Consider the following 23,605-nt stretch of genomic DNA (forward strand, 5'->3'; position numbering starts at 1 on the left):
ATTGTGACAAAAACAAAGAGAGCAACCGGCCAATTTTTTTCTGGAATCGACTAGAACACCTTTGCTGTGACAAAAGCGAAGCGAGCAACCGGACATTTTCTTCTTGTGAAATAGAATAGAATAGAATGCCTTAGGTGTCATTGCACTGCAGGTATACAACGAAATTGGGAACATAGCCACGCACCGCGCATCTGATCAGTCCTACCAGTCGGCGGATCTCCCTCTCGCAGTCTCTCTTGGTTCGGCTCAGCTCCTCCCGATGCTGGTGATGAGCCGATCGGAGCTCGGCCGCTCGGGACTGCCAGGCCTGCTGGGCCGCTGCCAGGGCTTCTTCCGCGCTCCTGGTGGAGGCGACACCGCTCGGTCTCCCGACACCGCCGCGTCTCCTCCACCTCCGCCAGCAAAGCGCCCCCCCTCCTCACCTGAGCAGACATTGCGCCACACCGGGCCGTTGAGACCGCAACGGAGCGCCGCGACGCTTACTGGGGACAAGCTACACAATACGGTAGCGGCCGCATCGAAGCCCGACGTGGCGTGCGGATAGTCAGACACGGATAGAGCGGATCACCTTGTCCATGGAGCCGTCCCTCAGGCTGAGGACCAAGGCATTCAGTCGCTGGATCTCTCCATATTTGATTTTGATCACTCTCATCAGCTCCATTTCATGCTGCCGCAGTAATGTCTCCCTGGTAATGGCTAACTCTTTCTGCTTCTCCTCATGGAGTTTGCTTTTGAGTTCCGTCATGGCGGCGGTGGCACGGTGGTGCTCCGCCCGCAGGTCCTGACTTCTCTCTCTCTCCAGACAGCTGACCTGACATGACTTAGACTTAGACAAACTTTATTGTCATCTTGTCTGCACATGGTGCATACAAAACGAAATTCCGTTGCATACGTCTTACAACAAAGTAGTGATATTGCAGTTGAATAGAAGTAACATATCCTATGAAAATATATATATATACATATATACTATATATATATATATATATATATATATTAAAAATAAGTATAAAGTGCAGCAGTGATAATTATGCAATAGTGCAAGTAGGCAAAACAGTATTCAAGAGTGTGCAGAGGAATGCTAAACCATGTATTAAACTTCTATTTAAAGGGTTTATACAAGTTCAGTAAAGTTGGTAGTGCGAGATAGTGCAAGATAGAGGTCCGTAGTGTCATAAAGTACAGTTCTGTGAATGTGTGATGCAGAGTTCAGTTTAGAGCTCAACAGTTCTAGTGTTCAACAGTCTGATGACAGCAGGGAAAAAGCTGTTGCAGAACCTGGTGGACCTGCACCTCCACAGCTGAGCTGTTGATGATCAGTGGAGCGTGGTGAGGCTGTTTTTTCCTGAAGTCGACGATGATCTCCTTCATCTTCTCCTCATTCAGGATCAGGCTGTTTTCTCTGCACCAGCCCACCAGCTGCTCCACCTCCTCTCTGTAGTCCAGGTCGTTGTTGTCTCTGATGAGCCCCACCACCGTTGTGTCGTCTGCTGACTTCACGATGTGATTGGTGGTGAACCTGAGGACGCAGTCGTGTGTCATCAGGGTGCACAGCAGGGGGCTCAGGACGCAGCCCTGAAGGGAGCCTGTGCTGAGGGTGATGACATCAGAGGTGTTCTGTCCGACCCGGACTGACTGAGGTCTGTTGGTGAGGAAGTCTAGCAGCCAGTTGCGAAGGGGGGTGTTGAAGCCCAGGTGTTCCAATTTTCCTACCAGATGCTGTGGGATGATGGTGTTAAACGCTGAGCTGAAGTCCAGGAACAGCCTCCGCACATGGGTGTTCTTCTCCTCCAGGTGAGCCAGGCTCAGGTGAAGAACGGAGGAGATGGCGTCCTGAGTGGAGCGGTTTTGCCGGTCGGCAAACTGGAACGGGTCAAATAATAGGGGGAGTCTGGAAACGATGTGACCTTTAAGCAGCCTTTCGAAGCACTTCATCATAACCGGAGTCAGTGCAACAGGCCGGTAATCATTAAATGAGGTGATTTGAGGTTTCTTCGGCACCGGAATGATGGAGGCAGTCTTAAAGCACGCCGGCACTGTGGCTTGGCCCAGCGAGGTGTTAAAAATGTCTGTGATGACCCCAGCCAGATGACTTGCACATTCCCTGAACACACGCCCAGGAATGTTGTCGGGGCCAGGGGCCTTACAGGGGTTGACTCTCCTCAGGGTCTTCAACACATCGGCGGAGTCAAGGCAGAGTACCTCCTCTTCCTGATGGGGGACAGTTTTAACTGCTGGAGTGCCGTTTAGTGCCTCGAACCTCCCAAAGAAGTTATTTAGACCATTTAGAAAGTCAGCATCAACTACACCCACCGGGGGGGGGGAGGGTGAGTTGTCGTCTGTAATCGCCCGTATGCCTTGCCACATACTCCTGATGTTTTTGACGTCGTGGAAACGATCCTGAAATTTTCGACTGCGGTCTCGCTTCGCTATCCTGATGGCACGGTTCAAGTTGGCTCTCGCTGTCCTCAGTGTCTCCTTGTCGCCAGACTTGAAGGCAGAGTTACGCGCTCGTAGCGTTTGACGTACCTCCTCAGTCATCCAGGGTCGTTGGTTGCCCCGGGTGATGATATTCTTAGTGGTGCTGACGTCCTCGGTGCATTTGTTGATGTAGGCTGACACAGTCATGGCACACGCATGTCTAATCTACATCGGGAAAACTGGGAGGGAGGGAGGCAGGCAGGGAGGCAGGCAGGGAGGCAGGCAGGGAGGCAGGCAGTGTCTGTCTGTTGAGGTTTTCACCTTGTTCTTCTCCTGCTGAAGTTCTAACTGGACGTCCATCAGTTTGGTTCTCAGCTCGTCATTGGCGGCCTGAAGGGCGTCCGTTCGCTCCGCCTTGGCCCGCCCTGCCGGAGCTCGTTTGGACATCTCTTACTCGAGTCTCGCCCGGTCGTCAGTCAGAGATCACAACATTTGTACCTGGAGAGCACAAACGCAGCGCTGTTTTCCACTGGCTTCGAACTCAACTTCAATCGGTACCGTAACTTACAACATCATAAACATAGAACTAGCTTGACTTAGTCATTGAATAAATGCATTTGGTTCTTCAAAACTGCATCACGCAACATAGCGTGACCGAGACGGCCGTTATCCACCTGCGTGAAGTTATTTGGTGAAATGAATGAGATGTTTAAGACACCATCGTTCTGTCTCTATGTAGATGAAGGTAAATAATCGATTGCTGAAGGTCCAAAGGTGTTGTGATAAACAAATAAACATATTAGTGATTAGTGACATATTTGTGATAAACATATTAGGCAGGATAATCACATATGTTAACGTGACTGCCCACACTGTATTTATTTATGGTTATTTGTTAAATCGAGTACTGTTAGACATGAAATAGGAAGTGTTTAACATAAATGGAAGACGAAAGGGGTACTCACCATTGTAGCTCCTGCTGGTCAATGATACGAGCCTCTTCTTGCAGTGGAAAACATACAGCCAACAAACACCGTGGAACCTAAAGGAATGAAATTAAACATTAACATTTAGCCTCAACCAACATTCACAGATACAACGCAACGCAAACTACACAAACGTAAATCTTTTTAAACACAATGAGTTGTACTTACCGTGTACGCTCTAGACGGTCCACTTGCAAGCGGAAAATAAAGATATTTCTGTTGATAATCGTCGTGTTTGTATCCGGTGTCTCGCTCAAGGCCATTGCGCCCACAGATTTGAATTTTGGCGAGAGTTCAGCCTATTGACGTCATTTCCGCGGTGTAATACCCGCATATCTGAAACGGCAAAGTTAAGAGTAGAGTTAAATAAAGTTTTTAGTCAACGCAATAATTTACAACCGTTGACCAGTCGAAATAATCGTCGAAATTTGGCGTCTGTGGCTGGAAGCAGACGCCGAGTTCGACATTCCTCCCAAACGCCACACTCCCTTGCTTTTCAGGGCTAAAAAAAACAGTTGTAATTACCTTGTACGCTCTAGACGGTCAAGTTGCAAGCTGAAAACAAAAATATTTGCCTTGTTAGTCATCGTGTTACTAACAGCTGTGTCTTGTTTGCCAGAACTGCCGCTTTCCTACTTCCTGTTGCAAGCCACGCCCACGGATTATAATTTTGCCGTGAGTTCCGCCTATTGACGTCATGTCCGCGTCACATGACTGCGACGTAATATTATCTAAAACTGTTTGTGCGGTATTGTGTTGTTCTGTGCGGTATTGTGTTATTCTGTGCGGCGTCGTGTTGTTCAGTGCGACGTCGTGTTGTTCAGTGCGGCATGGTGTTGTTCAGTGCGGCATGGTGTTGTTCAGTGCGGCATGGTGTTGTTCAGTGCGGCATAATGTTGTTCAGTGCGGCATAATGTTGTTCAGTGCGGCATGGTGTTGTTCAGTGCGGCATGGTGTTGTTCAGTGCGGCATGGTGTTGTTCAGTGCGGCATAATGTTGTTCAGTGCGCCATAATGTTGTTCAGTGCGGCATGGTGTTGTTCAGTGCGGGATGGTGTTGTTCAGTGCAGGATGGTGTTGTTCAGTGCGGCATGGTGTTGTTCAATGCGGCATGGTGTTGTTCAGTGCGGGATGGTGTTGTTCAGTGCGGCATGGTGTTGTTCAGTGCGGCATAATGTTGTTCAGTGCGGCATGGTGTTGTTCAGTGCGGCATGGTGTTGTTCAGTGCGGCATGGTGTTGTTCAGTACGGCATGGTGTTGTTCAGTGCGGAATGGTGTTGTTCAGTGCGGCATGGTGTTGTTCAGTCCGGGATGGTGTTGTTCAATGCGGGATCGTGTTGTTCAGTGCGGGGTGGTGTTGTTCAGTGCGGGATGGTGTTGTTCAGTGCGGCATGGTGTTGTTCAATGCGGCATGGTGTTGTTCAGTGCGGGATGGTGTTGTTCATTGCGGCATGGTGTTGTTCAGTGCGGCATGGTGTTGTTCAGTGCGGCATGGTGTTGTTCAGTGCGGCATGGTGTTGTTCAGTGCGGCATAATGTTGTTCAGTGCGGCATGGTGTTGTTCAGTGTGGAAAGGTGTTGTTCAGTGCAGGATGGTGTTGTTCAGTGCGGCATGGTGTTGTTCAATGCAGGATCGTGTTGTTCAGTGCAGCATAATGTTGTTCAGTGCAGCATGGTGTTGTTCAGTGCGGCATGGTGTTGTTCAATGCGGCATGGTGTTGTTCACTGCGGGATGGTGTTGTTCAATGCGGGATCGTGTTGTTCAGTGCGGCATAATGTTGTTCAGTGCAGCATGGTGTTGTTCAGTGCGGCATGGTGTTGTTCAGTGCGACATAATGTTGTTTAGTGCGGCATAATGTTGTTCAGTGCGGCATAATGTTGTTCAGTGCGGCATGGTGTTGTTCAGTGCGGCATGGTGTTGTTCAGTGCGGCATGGTGTTGTTCAGTGCAGGATGGTGTTGTTCAGTGCGGCATGGTGTTGTTCAATGCGGCATGGTGTTGTTCAGTGCGGAATGGTGTTGTTCAGTGCAGGATGGTGTTGTTCAGTGCGGCATGGTGTTGTTCAGTGCGGAATGGTGTTGTTCAGTGCGGCATGGTGTTGTTCAGTGCGGCATGGTGTTGTTCAGTGCAGGATGGTGTTGTTCAATGCGGGATCGTGTTGTTCAGTGCGGCATGGTGTTGTTCAGTGCGGCATGGTGTTGTTCAGTGCGGCATAATGTTGTTCAGTGCGGCATGGTGTTGTTCAGTGCGGCATGGTGTTGTTCAGTGCGGCATGGTGTTGTTCAGTGCGGCATGGTCTTGTTCAGTGCGGCATAATGTTGTCCAGTGCGCCATAATGTTGTTCAGTGCGGCATGGTGTTGTTTAGTGCGGGATGGTGTTGTTCAGTGCAGGATGGTGTTGTTCAGTGCGGCATGGTGTTGTTCAATGCGGCATGGTGTTGTTCAGTGCGGGATGGTGTTGTTCAGTGCGGCATGGTGTTGTTCAGTGCGGCATAATGTTGTTCAGTGCGGCATGGTGTTGTTCAGTGCGGCATGGTGTTGTTCAGTGCGGCATGGTGTTGTTCAGTGCGGCATGGTGTTGTTCAGTGCGGAATGGTGTTGTTCAGTGCGGCATGGTGTTGTTCAGTGCGGGATGGTGTTGTTCAATGCGGGATCGTGTTGTTCAGTGCGGGGTGGTGTTGTTCAGTGCAGGATGGTGTTGTTCAGTGCAGGATGGTGTTGTTCAGTGCGGCATGGTGTTGTTCAATGCAGGATCGTGTTGTTCAGTGCAGCATAATGTTGTTCAGTGCAGCATGGTGTTGTTCAGTGCGGCATGGTGTTGTTCAATGCGGCATGGTGTTGTTCACTGCGGGATGGTGTTGTTCAATGCGGGATCGTGTTGTTCAGTGCGGCATAATGTTGTTCAGTGCAGCATGGTGTTGTTCAGTGCGGCATGGTGTTGTTCAGTGCGACATAATGTTGTTTAGTGCGGCATACTGTTGTTCAGTGCGGCATAATGTTGTTCAGTGCGGCATGGTGTTGTTCAGTGCGGCATGGTGTTGTTCAGTGCGGCATGGTGTTGTTCAGTGCAGGATGGTGTTGTTCAGTGCGGCATGGTGTTGTTTAATGCGGCATGGTGTTGTTCAGTGCGGGATGGTGTTGTTCAGTGCAGGATGGTGTCGTTCAGTGCGGCATGGTGTTGTTCAGTGCGGAATGGTGTTGTTCAGTGCGGCATGGTGTTGTTCAGTGCGGCATGGTGTTGTTCAGTGCAGGATGGTGTTGTTCAATGCGGGATCGTGTTGTTCAGTGCGGCATGGTGTTGTTCAGTGCGGCATGGTGTTGTTCAGTGCGGCATAATGTTGTTCAGTGCGGCATGGTGTTGTTCAGTGCGGCATGGTGTTGTTCAGTGCGGCATGGTGTTGTTCAGTGCGGCATGGTGTTGTTCAGTGCGGCATAATGTTGTCCAGTGCGCCATAATGTTGTTCAGTGCGGCATGGTGTTGTTTAGTGCGGGATGGTGTTGTTCAGTGCAGGATGGTGTTGTTCAGTGCGGCATGGTGTTGTTCAATGCGGCATGGTGTTGTTCAGTGCGGGATGGTGTTGTTCAGTGCGGCATGGTGTTGTTCAGTGCGGCATAATGTTGTTCAGTGCGGCATGGTGTTGTTCAGTGCGGCATGGTGTTGTTCAGTGCGGCATGGTGTTGTTCAGTGCGGCATGGTGTTGTTCAGTGCGGAATGGTGTTGTTCAGTGCGGCATGGTGTTGTTCAGTGCGGGATGGTGTTCAATGCGGGATCGTGTTGTTCAGTGCGGGGTGGTGTTGTTCAGTGCAGGATGGTGTTGTTCAGTGCAGGATGGTGTTGTTCAGTGCGGCATGGTGTTGTTCAATGCAGGATCGTGTTGTTCAGTGCAGCATAATGTTGTTCAGTGCAGCATGGTGTTGTTCAGTGCGGCATGGTGTTGTTCAATGCGGCATGGTGTTGTTCAGTGCGGGATGGTGTTGTTCAGTGCGGCATGGTGTTTTTCAGTGCGGCATAATGTTGTTCAGTGCGGCATGGTGTTGTTCAGTGCGGCATGGTGTTGTTCAGTGCGACATAATGTTGTTCAGTGCGGCATAATGTTGTTCAGTGCGGCATGGTGTTGTTCAGTGCGGCATGGTGTTGTTCAGTGCGGCATGGTGTTGTTCAGTGCGGCATGGTGTTGTTCAGTGCAGGATGGTGTTGTTCAGTGCAGGATGGTGTTGTTCAATGCGGCATGGTGTTGTTCAGTGCGGGATGGTGTTGTTCAGTGCAGGATGGTGTTGTTCAGTGCGGCATGGTGTTGTTCAGTGCGGAATGGTGTTGTTCAGTGCGGCATGGTGTTGTTCAGTGCGGCATGGTGTTGTTCAGTGCAGGATGGTGTTGTTCAATGCGGGATGGTGTTGTTCAGTGCGGGATGGTGTTGTTCAGTGCAGGATGGTGTTGTTCAGTGCGGCATGGTGTTGTTCAATGCGGCATGGTGTTGTTCAGTGCAGGATGGTGTTGTTCAGTGCGGCATGGTGTTGTTCAATGCGGCATGGTGTTGTTCAATGCGGCATGGTGTTGTTCAGTGCGGCATGGTGTTGTTCAGTGCGGCATGGTGTTGTTCAGTGCAGCGTAATGTTGTTCAGTGCGGCATGGTGTTGTTCAGTGCGGAATGGTGTTGTTCAGTGCGGCATGGTGTTGTTCAGTGCAGGATGGTGTTGTTCAGTGCGGCATGGTGTTGCTCAGTGCGGCATGGTGTTGTTCAGTGCGGGATGGTGTTGTTCATTGCGGCATGGTGTTGTTCAGTGCGGCATGGTGTTGTTCAGTGCGGCATGGTGTTGTTCAGTGCGGCATAATGTTGTTCAGTGCGCCATAATGTTGTTCAGTGCGGCATGGTGTTGTTCAGTGCGGGATGGTGTTGTTCAGTGCAGGATGGTGTTGTTCAGTGCGGCATGGTGTTGTTCAGTGCGGCATGGTGTTGTTCAGTGCGGCATAATGTTGTTCAGTGCGGCATAATGTTGTTCAGTGCGGGATGGTGTTGTTCATTGCGGCATGGTGTTGTTCAGTGCGGCATGGTGTTGTTCAGTGCGGCATGGTGTTGTTCAGTGCGGGATGGTGTTGTTCAGTGCAGGATGGTGTTGTTCAGTGCGGCATGGTGTTGTTCAGTGCGGCATGGTGTTGTTCATTTCGGCATAATGTTGTTCAGTGCGGCATAATGTTGTTTAGTGCGGCATGGTGTTGTTCAGTGCGGGATGGTGTTGTTCAGTGCGTTATAATGTTGTTCAGTGCGGCATGGTGTTGTTCAGTGCGGCATGGTGTTGTTCAGTGCGGCATGGTGTTGTTCAGTGCGGCATAATGTTGTTCAGTGCGGCATAATGTTGTTCAGTGCGGCATGGTGTTGTTCAGTGCGGGATGGTGTTGTTCAGTGCGGGATGGTGTTGTTCAGTGCGGCATGGTGTTCAATGCGGAATGGTGTTGTTCAGTGCAGGATGGTGTTGTTCAGTGCGGCATGGTGTTGTTCAGTGCGGCATAATGTTGTTCAGTGCGGCATGGTGTTGTTCAGTGCGGCATGGTGTTGTTCAGTGCGGCATGGTGTTGTTCAGTGCGGCATAATGTTGTTCAGTGCGGCATGGTGTTGTTCAGTGCGGCATGGTGTTGTTCAGTGCGGCATAATGTTCAGTGCGGCATAATGTTGTTCAGTGCGGCATGGTGTTGTTCAGTGCGGGATGGTGTTGTTCAGTGCAGGATGGTGTTGTTCAGTGCGGCATGGTGTTCAGTGCGGGATGGTGTCTTTCAGTGCGGCATGGTGTCGTTCAGTGCGGCATGGTGTCTTTCAGTGCGGCATGGTGTCGTTCAGTGAGGCATGGTGTTGTTCAGTGCGGCATGGTGTTGTTTAGTGCGGCATGGTGTTGTTCAGTGCGGGATGGTGTTGTTCAGTGTGGCATGGTGTTCAGTGCGGCATGGTGTTGTTCAGTGCGGTATCGTGTTGTTCAGTGCGGTATCGTGTTTCTCAGTGCGGTATCGTGTTGTTCAGTGCAGTATCGTTGTGTTGTTCGTATTGTGTTTAACACTTAGCCTCTAACACTTAGCCTCTAACACTTAGCCTCTAGCATCTAGAAGGTAAATAAATAGGAAGGAAGGACTCACCGGTGACGTCTTCGCCCACGTCCAAGCGTTGTACTTTGTATTTTCATCCTTCTGACAGTGGAAAACATAGCCAACAAACACCGTGGAACCTAAACGAATGAAAGAAAACTATCATTTGGCCACAACCAACATTCACAGATACAACACAATGTGACGTGCGGGGTTGAGGTTAAAGGTTGAGTGAAGGGCCCTCGTTTTAAACTACTTTTTTGAAAAGGATTGGGAACAAGTAAGACGTATTTAATTTATTTAATGGGAAGTAGTAAGAGCTATTGAATTTAATCTCTGTATTATATTCTATTGTATTGTATTCTGTTGTATTCTTTTGGATTGTATTCACACTAACCCCACTAAAACTTCAGCCCACAAAAACTCGCCTCTGGCGCCTAGCCTCTGGCACTTAGCCTCTAACACTTAGCCTTTAACACTTAGCCTTTAACACTTAGCCTTTAACACTTAGCCTAGAAGGTGAATAAATAGGGTTAAAGGTTGAGTGAAGGGACCTCGTTTTAAACTACTTTTTTGTAAAGGAGTGGGAACAAGTAAGACGTATTTAATTTATTTAATGGGAAGTAGTAAGACTTATTAAATTTATTTAATCTACTTTTCTTCCCAGGCAAAATTTGATGTGCTGCAATTCCAAATTTCCAAAGTGAATGAAGGAATGAAGTCCTTTAAATTATGATTTTGTATAAATACTAGGCATTAACACAAAATCGACGGCACAAAATGGGCAGACTTTACTTGTTTGAAAAGGACTGGTTACAAGACAGACTTTTTTAATTTATTTAATGGGAAGAAGACTTATTTAGTTTAATTGATCTATTTTTGTTCCCTGGCAAAATTCGATTTGCTGCAATTCCAAATTTCCAAAGTGAATGAAGGAAGGAAGTCGTTTAAATTATGATTTTGTTTAAATACTAGGCATAGACACAAAATCTACGGCACAAAATGGGCAGACTTTACTTGTTTGAAGAGGACTGGTTACAAGACAGACTTTTCTGATTTATTTAATGGGAAGAAGACTTATTTAGTTTATTTAATCTATTTTTGTTCCCTGGCAAAATTGGATTTGCTGAAATTGTATTTTGCCAAATCTTGCCTTGAGACCTGATAGGAAGTATTAAACGCTTAGTTAAATCAATACAAGTTGGTAATAAGAGCGAGTAATGTTGGTTGAACCGATGAATGAAGGTTGAAAGCAATTTAAATTATGACTTTGTATAAATAAAAGATATTAACAGAACATCTACTGCGCGAAATGGGCAGAGTTTACTTGTTTGAGAAGGAGTGGCTTATTCAAAACTAAGATTTATTTAATCTGTTTGTTCCCAGGCAAAATTGGATGTGATGCAATTCCAAATTTCACCACATGATGGTGCCCAATTTTGACTTCATAGGACATATTAAACACTTAGCTTGTTATTATGTTCAAGGTAATCAGATTTGTTTATTATTCTAATGGCCTCTTCAAAACTATTCTGGATTACTACTTTGGATCTATTCTACATTACTTGGCAACAACATACTCTGTAACAGATTAGGCAGTATAATCATATCTGTTAACTTGAGAGTGCCCACACTCAATCTACTTATCGTGATGTGTTAAATCAATTACTGTTAGACATTATTTGTCTGATAATCTACCAAATCTTTGAATTGAAGAATTTGTGATTTAATTAATAGCTTGTTGTTATGTTAAGGGTAATCAGACTTGTATATAATTCTAATGGCCTTCTTTTGAAAACTATTCTGAATTACAACTTTGGATCTTATATTACTTTGCAACAATCTACTCCGTGACAGATTAGGCAGTATAATCACATATGTTAACTTCAGTGCCCACACTGTATTTATTTATGGTTATTTGTTAAATCAAGTACTGTTAGACATGAAATAGGAAGTGTTTAACATAAATGTTATGGCTACTCACCATTGTAGCTCGCTCCTGGTCAATGATACGAGCCTCTTCTTGCAGTGGAAAACTTGCAGCCAACAAACACCGTGGAACCTAAAGGAATGAAATTAAACATTAACATTTCGCCTCGACCAATTTTCACACGTACAACGCAACGCGGCTACACTTCTGCTATTACAAACGTAAATCTCCTTAAACACAATGAGTGTTACTTACCGTGTACGCTCTAGACGGTCCAGTTGCAAGCAGAAAATAAAGATATTTCTGTTGATAATCGTCGCTGCTCAGTGGCTCACGGCCATCGCGCCAACAGATTTGAATTTTGGCGGAGGTTCGGGCAATTACGTCATATCCACGGCACATGACTGCGACGTAATACCCGCTTATCTGAAACGGCAGTTAAAAGTAGAGTTACATCAAGTTTTCTTGGAACCTAAACGAATGAAAGAAAACTATCATTTGGCCACAACCAACATTCACAGATACAACACAACGTGCGGGGTTGGGGTTAAAGATTGAGTGAAGGGCCCTCGTTTTAAACTACTGTTTTGAAAAGGAGTGGGAACAAGTAAGACGTATTTAATTTATTTAATGGGAAGTAGTAAGACTTATTAAATTTATTTAATCTACTTTTCTTCCCAGGCAAAATTTGATGTGCTGCAATTCCAAATTTCCAAAGTGAATGAAGGAATGAAGTCCTTTAAATTATGATTTTGTATAAATACTAGGCATTAACACAAAATCGACGGCACAAAATGGGCAGACTTTACTTGTTTGAAAAGGACTGGTTACAAGACAGACTTTTTTAATTTATTTAATGGGAAGAAGACTTATTTAGTTTAATTGATCTATTTTTGTTCCCTGGCAAAATTCGATTTGCTGCAATTCCAAATTTCCAAAGTGAATGAAGGAAGGAAGTCGTTTAAATTATGATTTTGTTTAAATACTAGGCATAGACACAAAATCTACGGCACAAAATGGGCAGACTTTACTTGTTTGAAGAGGACTGGTTACAAGACAGACTTTTCTGATTTATTTAATGGGAAGAGGACTTATTTAGTTTATTTAATCTATTTTTGTTCCCTGGCAAAATTGGATTTGCTGAAATTGTATTTTGCCAAATCTTGCCTTGAGACCTGATAGGAAGTATTAAACGCTTAGTTAAATCAATACAAGTTGGTAATAAGAGCGAGTAATGTTGGTTGAACCGATGAATGAAGGTTGAAAGCAATTTAAATTATGACTTTGTATAAATACTAGATATTAACAGAACATCTACTGCGCGAAATGGGCAGAGTTTACTTGTTTGAGAAGGAGTGGCTTATTCAAAACTAAGATTTATTTAATCTGTTTGTTCCCAGGCAAAATTGGATGTGATGCAATTCCAAATTTCACCACATGATGGTGCCCAATTTTGACTTCATAGGACATATTAAACACTTAGCTTGTTATTATGTTCAAGGTAATCAGATTTGTTTATTATTCTAATGGCCTCTTCAAAACTATTCTGGATTACTACTTTGGATCTATTCTACATTACTTGGCAACAACATACTCTGTAACAGATTAGGCAGTATAATCATATCTGTTAACTTGAGAGTGCCCACACTCAATCTACTTATCGTGATGTGTTAAATCAATTACTGTTAGACATTATTTGTCTGATAATCTACCAAATCTTTGAATTGAAGAATTTGTGATTTAATTAATAGCTTGTTGTTATGTTAAGGGTAATCAGACTTGTATATAATTCTAATGGCCTTCTTTTGAAAACTATTCTGAATTACAACTTTGGATCTTATATTACTTTGCAACAATCTACTCCGTGACAGATTAGGCAGTATAATCACATATGTTAACTTCAGTGCCCACACTGTATTTATTTATGGTTATTTGTTAAATCAAGTACTGTTAGACATGAAATAGGAAGTGTTTAACATAAATGTTATGGCTACTCACCATTGTAGCTCGCTCCTGGTCAATGATACGAGCCTCTTCTTGCAGTGGAAAACTTGCAGCCAACAAACACCGTGGAACCTAAAGGAATGAAATTAAACATTAACATTTCGCCTCGACCAATTTTCACACGTACAACGCAACGCGGCTACACTTCTGCTATTACAAACGTAAATCTCCTTAAACACAATGAGTGTTACTTACCGTGTACGCTCTAGACGGTCCAGTTGCAAGCAGAAAATAAAGATATTTCTGTTGATAATCGTCGCTGCTCAGTGGCTCACGGCCATCGCGCCAACAGATTTGAATTTTGGCGGAGGTTCGGGCAATTACGTCATATCCACGGCACATGACTGCGACGTAATACCCGCTTATCTGAAACGGCAGTTAAAAGTAGAGTTACATCAAGTTTTCTTGGAACCTAAACGAATGAAAGAAAACTATCATTTGGCCACAACCAACATTCACAGATACAACACAACGTGCGGGGTTGGGGTTAAAGATTGAGTGAAGGGCCCTCGTTTTAAACTACTGTTTTGAAAAGGAGTGGGAACAAGTAAGACGTATTTAATTTATTTAATGGGAAGTAGTAAGACTTATTAAATTTATTTAATCTACTTTTCTTCCCAGGCAAAATTTGATGTGCTGCAATTCCAAATTTCCAAAGTGAATGAAGGAATGAAGTCCTTTAAATTATGATTTTGTATAAATACTAGGCATTAACACAAAATCGACGGCACAAAATGGGCAGACTTTACTTGTTTGAAAAGGACTGGTTACAAGACAGACTTTTTTAATTTATTTAATGGGAAGAAGACTTATTTAGTTTAATTGATCTATTTTTGTTCCCTGCCAAAATTCGATTTGCTGCAATTCCAAATTTCCAAAGTGAATGAAGGAAAGAAGTCGTTTAAATTATGATTTTGTTTAAATACTAGGCATAGACACAAAATCTACGGCACAAAATGGGCAGACTTTACTTGTTTGAAGAGGACTGGTTACAAGACAGACTTTTCTGATTTATTTAATGGGAAGAGGACTTATTTAGTTTATTTAATCTATTTTTGTTCCCTGGCAAAATTGGATTTGCTGAAATTGTATTTTGCCAAATCTCGATTTGAGACCTGATAGGAAGTATTAAACGCTTAGTTAAATCAATACAAGTTGGTAATAAGAGCGAGTAATGTTGGTTGAACCGATGAATGAAGGTTGAAAGCAATTTAAATTATGACTTTGTATAAATACTAGATATTAACAGAACATCTACTGCGCAAAATGGGCAGAGTTTACTTGTTTGAGAAGGAGTGGCTTATTCAAAACTAAGATTTATGTAATCTGTTTGTTCCCAGGCAAAATTGGATGTGATGCAATTCCAAATTTCACCACATGATGGTGCCCAATTTTGACTTCATAGGACATATTAAACACTTAGCTTGTTATTATGTTCAAGGTAATCAGATTTGTTTATCATTCTAATGGCCTCTTCAAAACTATTCTGGATTACTACTTTGGATCTATTCTACATTACTTGGCAACAACATACTCTGTAACAGATTAGGCAGTATAATCACATATGTTAACTTGAGAGTGCCCACACTCAATCTACTTATCGTGATGTGTTAAATCAATTACTGTTAGACATTATTTGTCTGATAATCTACCAAATCTTTGAATTGAAGAATTTGTGATTTAATTAATAGCTTGTTCAGGGTAATCAGACTTGTATATAATTCTAATGGCCTTCTTTTGAAAACTATTCTGAATTACAACTTTGGATCTTATATTACTTTGCAACAATCTACTCCGTGACAGATTAGGCAGTATAATCACATATGTTAACTTCAGTGCCCACACTGTATTTATTTATGGTTATTTGTTAAATCAAGTACTGTTAGACATGAAATAGGAAGTGTTTAACATAAATGTTATGGCTACTCACCATTGTAGCTCGCTCCTGATCAATGATACGAGCCTCTTCTTGCAGTGGAAAACTTGCAGCCAACAAACACCGTGGAACCTAAAGGAATGAAATTAAACATTAACATTTCGCCTCGACCAATTTTCACACGTACAACGCAACGCGGCTACACTTCTGCTATTACAAACGTAAATCTCCTTAAACACAATGAGTGTTACTTACCGTGTACGCTCTAGACGGTCCAGTTGCAAGCAGAAAATAAAGATATTTCTGTTGATAATCGTCGCTGCTCAGTGGCTCACGGCCATCGCGCCAACAGATTTGAATTTTGGCGGAGGTTCGGGCAATTACGTCATATCCGCGGCACATGACTGCGACGTAATACCCGCTTATCTGAAACGGCAGTTAAAAGTAGAGTTACATCAAGTTTTCTTGGAACCTAAACGAATGAAAGAAAACTATCATTTGGCCACAACCAACATTCACAGATACAACACAACGTGCGGGGTTGAGGTTAAAGATTGAGTGAAGGGCCCTCGTTTTAAACTACTGTTTTGAAAAGGAGTGGGAACAAGTAAGACGTATTTAATTTATTTAATGGGAAGTAGTAAGACTTATTAAATTTATTTAATCTACTTTTCTTCCCAGGCAAAATTTGATGTGCTGCAATTCCAAATTTCCAAAGTGAATGAAGGAATGAAGTCCTTTAAATTATGATTTTGTATAAATACTAGGCATTAACACAAAATCGACGGCACAAAATGGGCAGACTTTACTTGTTTGAAAAGGACTGGTTACAAGACAGACTTTTTTAATTTATTTAATGGGAAGAAGACTTATTTAGTTTAATTGATCTATTTTTGTTCCCTGCCAAAATTCGATTTGCTGCAATTCCAAATTTCCAAAGTGAATGAAGGAAAGAAGTCGTTTAAATTATGATTTTGTTTAAATACTAGGCATAGACACAAAATCTACGGCACAAAATGGGCAGACTTTACTTGTTTGAAGAGGACTGGTTACAAGACAGACTTTTCTGATTTATTTAATGGGAAGAGGACTTATTTAGTTTATTTAATCTATTTTTGTTCCCTGGCAAAATTGGATTTGCTGAAATTGTATTTTGCCAAATCTCGATTTGAGACCTGATAGGAAGTATTAAACGCTTAGTTAAATCAATACAAGTTGGTAATAAGAGCGAGTAATGTTGGTTGAACCGATGAATGAAGGTTGAAAGCAATTTAAATTATGACTTTGTATAAATAAAAGATATTAACAGAACATCTACTGCGCAAAATGGGCAGAGTTTACTTGTTTGAGAAGGAGTGGCTTATTCAAAACTAAGATTTATGTAATCTGTTTGTTCCCAGGCAAAATTGGATGTGATGCAATTCCAAATTTCACCACATGATGGTGCCCAATTTTGACTTCATAGGACATATTAAACACTTAGCTTGTTATTATGTTCAAGGTAATCAGATTTGTTTATCATTCTAATGGCCTCTTCAAAACTATTCTGGATTACTACTTTGGATCTATTCTACATTACTTGGCAACAACATACTCTGTAACAGATTAGGCAGTATAATCACATATGTTAACTTGAGAGTGCCCACACTCAATCTACTTATCGTGATGTGTTAAATCAATTACTGTTAGACATTATTTGTCTGATAATCTACCAAATCTTTGAATTGAAGAATTTGTGATTTAATTAATAGCTTGTTCAGGGTAATCAGACTTGTATATAATTCTAATGGCCTTCTTTTGAAAACTATTCTGAATTACAACTTTGGATCTTATATTACTTTGCAACAATCTACTCCGTGACAGATTAGGCAGTATAATCACATATGTTAACTTCAGTGCCCACACTGTATTTATTTATGGTTATTTGTTAAATCAAGTACTGTTAGACATGAAATAGGAAGTGTTTAACATAAATGTTATGGCTACTCACCATTGTAGCTCGCTCCTGGTCAATGATACGAGCCTCTTCTTGCAGTGGAAAACTTGCAGCCAACAAACACCGTGGAACCTAAAGGAATGAAATTAAACATTAACATTTCGCCTCGACCAATTTTCACACGTACAACGCAACGCGGCTACACTTCTGCTATTACAAACGTAAATCTCCTTAAACACAATGAGTGTTACTTACCGTGTACGCTCTAGACGGTCCAGTTGCAAGCAGAAAATAAAGATATTTCTGTTGATAATCGTCGCTGCTCAGTGGCTCACGGCCATCGCGCCAACAGATTTGAATTTTGGCGGAGGTTCGGGCAATTACGTCATATCCGCGGCATTTGACTGCGACGTAATACCCGCTTATCTGAAACGGCAGTTAAAAGTAGAGTTACATCAAGTTTTCTTGGAACCTAAACGAATGAAAGAAAACTATCATTTGGCCACAACCAACATTCACAGATACAACACAACGTGCGGGGTTGAGGTTAAAGATTGAGTGAAGGGCCCTCGTTTTAAACTACTGTTTTGAAAAGGAGTGGGAACAAGTAAGACGTATTTAATTTATTTAATGGGAAGTAGTAAGACTTATTAAATTTATTTAATCTACTTTTCTTCCCAGGCAAAATTTGATGTGCTGCAATTCCAAATTTCCAAAGTGAATGAAGGAATGAAGTCCTTTAAATTATGATTTTGTATAAATACTAGGCATTAACACAAAATCGACGGCACAAAATGGGCAGACTTTACTTGTTTGAAAAGGACTGGTTACAAGACAGACTTTTTTAATTTATTTAATGGGAAGAAGACTTATTTAGTTTAATTGATCTATTTTTGTTCCCTGCCAAAATTCGATTTGCTGCAATTCCAAATTTCCAAAGTGAATGAAGGAAAGAAGTCGTTTAAATTATGATTTTGTTTAAATACTAGGCATAGACACAAAATCTACGGCACAAAATGGGCAGACTTTACTTGTTTGAAGAGGACTGGTTACAAGACAGACTTTTCTGATTTATTTAATGGGAAGAGGACTTATTTAGTTTATTTAATCTATTTTTGTTCCCTGGCAAAATTGGATTTGCTGAAATTGTATTTTGCCAAATCTCGATTTGAGACCTGATAGGAAGTATTAAACGCTTAGTTAAATCAATACAAGTTGGTAATAAGAGCGAGTAATGTTGGTTGAACCGATGAATGAAGGTTGAAAGCAATTTAAATTATGACTTTGTATAAATACTAGATATTAACAGAACATCTACTGCGCAAAATGGGCAGAGTTTACTTGTTTGAGAAGGAGTGGCTTATTCAAAACTAAGATTTATGTAATCTGTTTGTTCCCAGGCAAAATTGGATGTGATGCAATTCCAAATTTCACCACATGATGGTGCCCAATTTTGACTTCATAGGACATATTAAACACTTAGCTTGTTATTATGTTCAAGGTAATCAGATTTGTTTATCATTCTAATGGCCTCTTCAAAACTATTCTGGATTACTACTTTGGATCTATTCTACATTACTTGGCAACAACATACTCTGTAACAGATTAGGCAGTATAATCACATATGTTAACTTGAGAGTGCCCACACTCAATCTACTTATCGTGATGTGTTAAATCAATTACTGTTAGACATTATTTGTCTGATAATCTACCAAATCTTTGAATTGAAGAATTTGTGATTTAATTAATAGCTTGTTCAGGGTAATCAGACTTGTATATAATTCTAATGGCCTTCTTTTGAAAACTATTCTGAATTACAACTTTGGATCTTATATTACTTTGCAACAATCTACTCGGTGACAGATTAGGCAGTATAATCACATATGTTAACTTCAGTGCCCACACTGTATTTATTTATGGTTATTTGTTAAATCAAGTACTGTTAGACATGAAATAGGAAGTGTTTAACATAAATGTTATGGCTACTCACCATTGTAGCTCGCTCCTGGTCAATGATATGAGCCTCTTCTTGCAGTGGAAAACTTGCAGCCAACAAACACCGTGGAACCTAAAGGAATGAAATTAAACATTAACATTTCGCCCGGACCAACATTCACACGTACAACGCAACGCGGCTACACTTCTGCTATTACAAACGTAAATCTCCTTAAACACAACGAGTGTTACTTACCGTGTACGCTCTAGGCAAAATTGGATGTGATGCAATTCCAAATCTATCTGAAACGGCAGTTAAAAGTAGAGTTACATCAAGTTTTCTTTTTTAATCAACACAATCATTTACAACCGTTGACCAGAAAGAATCGTCGAAATTCGACGTCCCCCACAAACGCCACGCTCACTCGCTTTTCAGGGCAACAAAAGTACTTCTTTTTAAAAACGATGAGTTGTACTTACCGTGTACGCTCTGGACGGTCCAGTTGCAAGCAGAAAATAAAAATATTTCTCTTGTTAGTCGTATGTTACCATCCGCTGTGTCTTTGTCAACATCGCCGCCATTTTCCTACTTCCTGCTGCGAGCCACGCCCACGGATTTAAATTTGGGCGGAAGCTCTTTCCATTGGCGTCGTTTTCGCGTATAGCAAATCCGATTGGTTGGGAAGGGGGCACGGTTATGCAGCCGAGGAGTCCTGTGATCGGTGGGATGTAAAGTAGGCGTCGACGTCACGTCCGCGTCACGTGACCACGACGTGGCAGACGTCAAATAGCAACCGCTGTTTTGTTTAGTAGACTTACAGTTGTTATGCATTGACATAATGGCGCACACACCAAATAGATTTAAATAAATTAAATAATTCTTCTGCCCACTCTCTTTTAAACAAGTTAACTCTCCCCGCGGATTTGAATTCCGGCGAAAGTTACGCCCATCGACGTCACGTATGTCACGTGACCACGACGTGGCAGATGTCATATAGCAACCGCTGTTTTGTTTAGTAGATTTACAGTTGTTATGCATTGGCATAATGGTGTGCACTCAAAATAGATTTAAATAAATTAAATATTTCTTCTGCCTACTCCCTTTTAAACAAGTTAACTCTGCCCACGTCCATTGACGTCTTGTCTGCGTCACGTGACCACGACGTAGCGACGTCATATAGTAACCGCTGTTTTGACCAGTAGACTTAGTTATTATGCGTTGACATAATGGCGCACTGGTTAGCATGGCCACCTCTTAAGCATGATGATGCGGGTTCGACGCCTGATCAATGTTAGCATGGAGTGAGCTGAAGTGCATGGCGCTGAAGATTTGAATCTTTGAAATGCGCTGAGGTCTGACATATCAGGCAGAATGGTTTGCCATCACGTTCAACAAAAAATAGAAACTTTCCCACTCTGATTAAAACGTCCTGTGTTCATCTACGTATTTTCGTTTTGCTGTGCATCTTTTCCCTGCCATTTCGAGAGCCCAATTGACACTCATAGTTTAAAGAAATGTGTTTGCCCATCCTACTTTGTGGAATTTCACCACGTGCGCTTTTGACCAAAATACCAAATTGAACTCAAGTGAAGCCAACACGCACAACCCCCCCCCACACACACACACACACACAAATGTTGATATGAACATAAAAGAGCCGCATGCGGTTCGGGAGTTGCGGCTTGGCCAAACCTGTACTATACAACTTTATTTGTATAAAATTTTCACAACAGCTGTCACACAAACAAAGCGGGAAAAACCGAAGACGTGCGTGTTCCGCCCACGCTGGATTTATTTGCACCTTTGAAAAGACACCGTATTGCCGCAGATGTGGCAAAGAGTACTTTTGGGCATCTGAGACGGAAGGATGTCCAAAGCATCACGTCACCTGCTCTGGTAGGCATGGTGGTGGGACGTTGAGGTCAACCGCTTTGGGGTTGGCTGAATCTTTGATCGCAGGATGCCACACACTTGAAGACAGAAGCAGAAAAGCAGAGCTAAATGCAAAATGTACTCACCGGTGACTCCAATTTTTTTCCCCCCTGAAGAAACAGCTGGACGGGTGGCCCCGGCTGGCCAGTGGGACTCTTGTTATTCTGACCCTTTTTAGTGCGCGTTTGGGGCAACAACCGTTTTTTGTGGCGCTCTCTTCTGGTTCAAAAGTGCCCTGCATGTGAATTTGCTTTTCCTGCCTTCTGATTGGATGAGCGCCGGTGTGACGCGGTGCCTCTGTCACCGTGGCGGGGGGTATACGTTGGCATCGGAGCGTCTGCCAACGTCTGAGACCGGCTGGCAGTGTATCGGAGGTGTCGAGTGCGGTGCCGCTGGAGCTCACTCACCAGCTGGTGTTAGGGCCACAGAATGAAGGCCAAGGAGAAGAATAGAAAGAGAAACAGAAACTTCTCCTCCAATTGTTTGATTTGTCTCTTCTGAGCTTCGATGAATTCTTTCAGCTCTTTGTTCCTCTAGGACGGACAAATGGAAAGTGGCATTCAAAAGCCAGTAAGCGTGCAAGTAAGTGCCGGGCTGGCTTTGGGCCCTTACCTGTTGCGCGCTGTGCAGCAGATCCATTCTCTCTTGGAGGATGCAAGCGTCGCGCTCCCTCAACTCGCACATCAGGGCTCGCTTCCATTGGTCCACGGCGCTCCTAAGCTCTTCTCTCTGATCCGCCGTCAGCACGTCATTCACGCCAGCGTGGCTGGCTTTTTCGCCGTCCGTGGCGGGGCAGTCCCGCTGCGGTAGCGCCTCGTACAACATGGCCTCCAGCTCCAGGATCCTCTGGGCCGCAATCCTCGTCCATCAGTGGTCCGGCGGGAGATTTGAGGGCGGCTTACCTTATGAGCCTGGTCCATGGAACACTTCCTGAAGTCCAACTCTTCATCCAGGTAGCCCTTCTGCTTGCAGAACATATCCTAGCACAGCTCAAGGTCAGAATTGTTGGGGCACATTGCCGGAGTTCCCCTTGGCTGATGTCGCGTGTCTGTCTACCTTCTCACTTTCAATGTCCAACATCTTCTGTTGAAGTGCTGACTTGGTCACTTTGATGTATTCTAACCACTGAGGAAAGGCTGCTGTCACATAAGCAGAATGCGAGAGCGTGCGTGGACGTGCGCGTTACCTTCTCGGCTAGGGTGAGAAGGGTCCTGGCGTGAATCACGACCACCTGCTCCTCGTTGGTGAGATTCTGCAAGAGCCCAAAGGCACAGCGTCAACAAGCTTCTTTCAGCGCAAAGCCTTCCAAAAGTCACATTTGAGCCGCCGAGTCTCGTGGAGTGCGAACATAAGGAGTTCGACATACACTTACGGCGTTATAGCCCAGGATGTCCAGCTTCTTCATCAGATCACTGATGACGATGTCCGGGGGAAAGGCGCAAGGAGCAATGTAAGGTGTTCTGGGACCTCGGGTTAAGGTTAGGGTTGCGAGGGACGCCTTACGTACGCTCACGCCCTCGGCCTCGCAGTAGATCTGCAAAGGGCTGAGGCCGTCTGGGAAACGGACTTGCAGAAACTTCAAGACGGGGGAGCGCCGCTCCCTCTCCTGAAAGGCAGAGGCATGCATCCGTCCGTCCGTCCGTCCGTCCGTCACATCTCTGGCCTCAACACGCTTGTGCGAGTCTTCCCACCTCCAGCTCCAGGATGCGGAACTCAAGCAGTTCGTTTTGGTCTCGGATATCCTGGATGTGCTCTTTCAGACGCGCTTCTTCCGCCTCCATCCGCCTGACCTGAAAAGACAGTCAGACCTCATCTGCGGGGCTTCCCGACAGGTGTGACGCCAAGCGACTCCGCCCAGCGCCTTTCTTTCCGTCACCTTTTCGGCCAACTGCTGATTGCTCTGACGCAGCAGCTGCTTCTCCTCCACCCACTTGACATTCTAGAAGAGACAAACGCGTGGACAGCTTTGGAATGTTGTGTCATTTTCATCCACAAATTCTTTGGTTGACTGGAAAATGACATTTGCTTTTCTCCGCATTTTCCCAGCCACGTTCGGGGGGGGGGGGGGGGGGGGGTTGGTCCAGTAATGCCAGACGGATGAGTGACTGAAGAATGTAGCTATTTTGTCTGAGAAAAAGGTGTGCTCATTGATGAGCTTACCTGTCCTTGTTGCTTCAGCGCTGACTCCAGATCTGCTACTCTGCTTTGATAGTGACCCATTTCTACCATCAGCTTTTCTCTGGTCTGAAAGGAGGAGGAGGGAGGCTCCTCCTCCTCCTTTCAGACCAGAGAACACCCGAGGCTGGGTGAGAACAGGGAGGCTGCGACCCGGCCGGGGGTTGCGGGAAGGGGCGCCACCTTGATCTCCTTCTCGGCGTCGTAGTCCCCTTTCGCTGGTCTGGGCTAGCAGAGCGTAGGCTCGTTGCAGCGCTTGATATTCTTGCGTCAGCTGGCGGTAGCGAAGCTCCGCCTCTTCATGCACACACCAATGCAACACAGCACTAGTACCAGAA

At 44.0% G+C, this 23,605-nt stretch overlaps 1 protein-coding gene across 1 annotated transcript; it reads right to left on the bottom strand.

Moving 5' to 3' along the window:
- Positions 1-22,320: 22,320 nt before the first annotated feature.
- LOC148377136 (janus kinase and microtubule-interacting protein 3-like) lies at positions 22,321-23,369 on the bottom strand (the record flags this gene model as incomplete). The annotated part of the gene is made up of 6 exons (XM_088368315.1): positions 22,321-22,344; positions 22,465-22,504; positions 22,600-22,698; positions 22,784-22,882; positions 22,969-23,031; positions 23,253-23,369. Coding segments are annotated over 5 exons (381 nt in total), but the record flags the coding sequence as incomplete, so codon positions are not given.
- Between the last annotated feature and the right edge of the window lie 236 nt (positions 23,370-23,605).

The sequence above is a fragment of the Syngnathus floridae genome, unplaced genomic scaffold, assembly GCF_059516105.1.
Source record: "Syngnathus floridae isolate MCC-2025c unplaced genomic scaffold, RoL_Sflo_1.0 HiC_scaffold_343, whole genome shotgun sequence".
Classification (NCBI taxonomy): Eukaryota; Metazoa; Chordata; class Actinopteri; order Syngnathiformes; family Syngnathidae; genus Syngnathus; species Syngnathus floridae.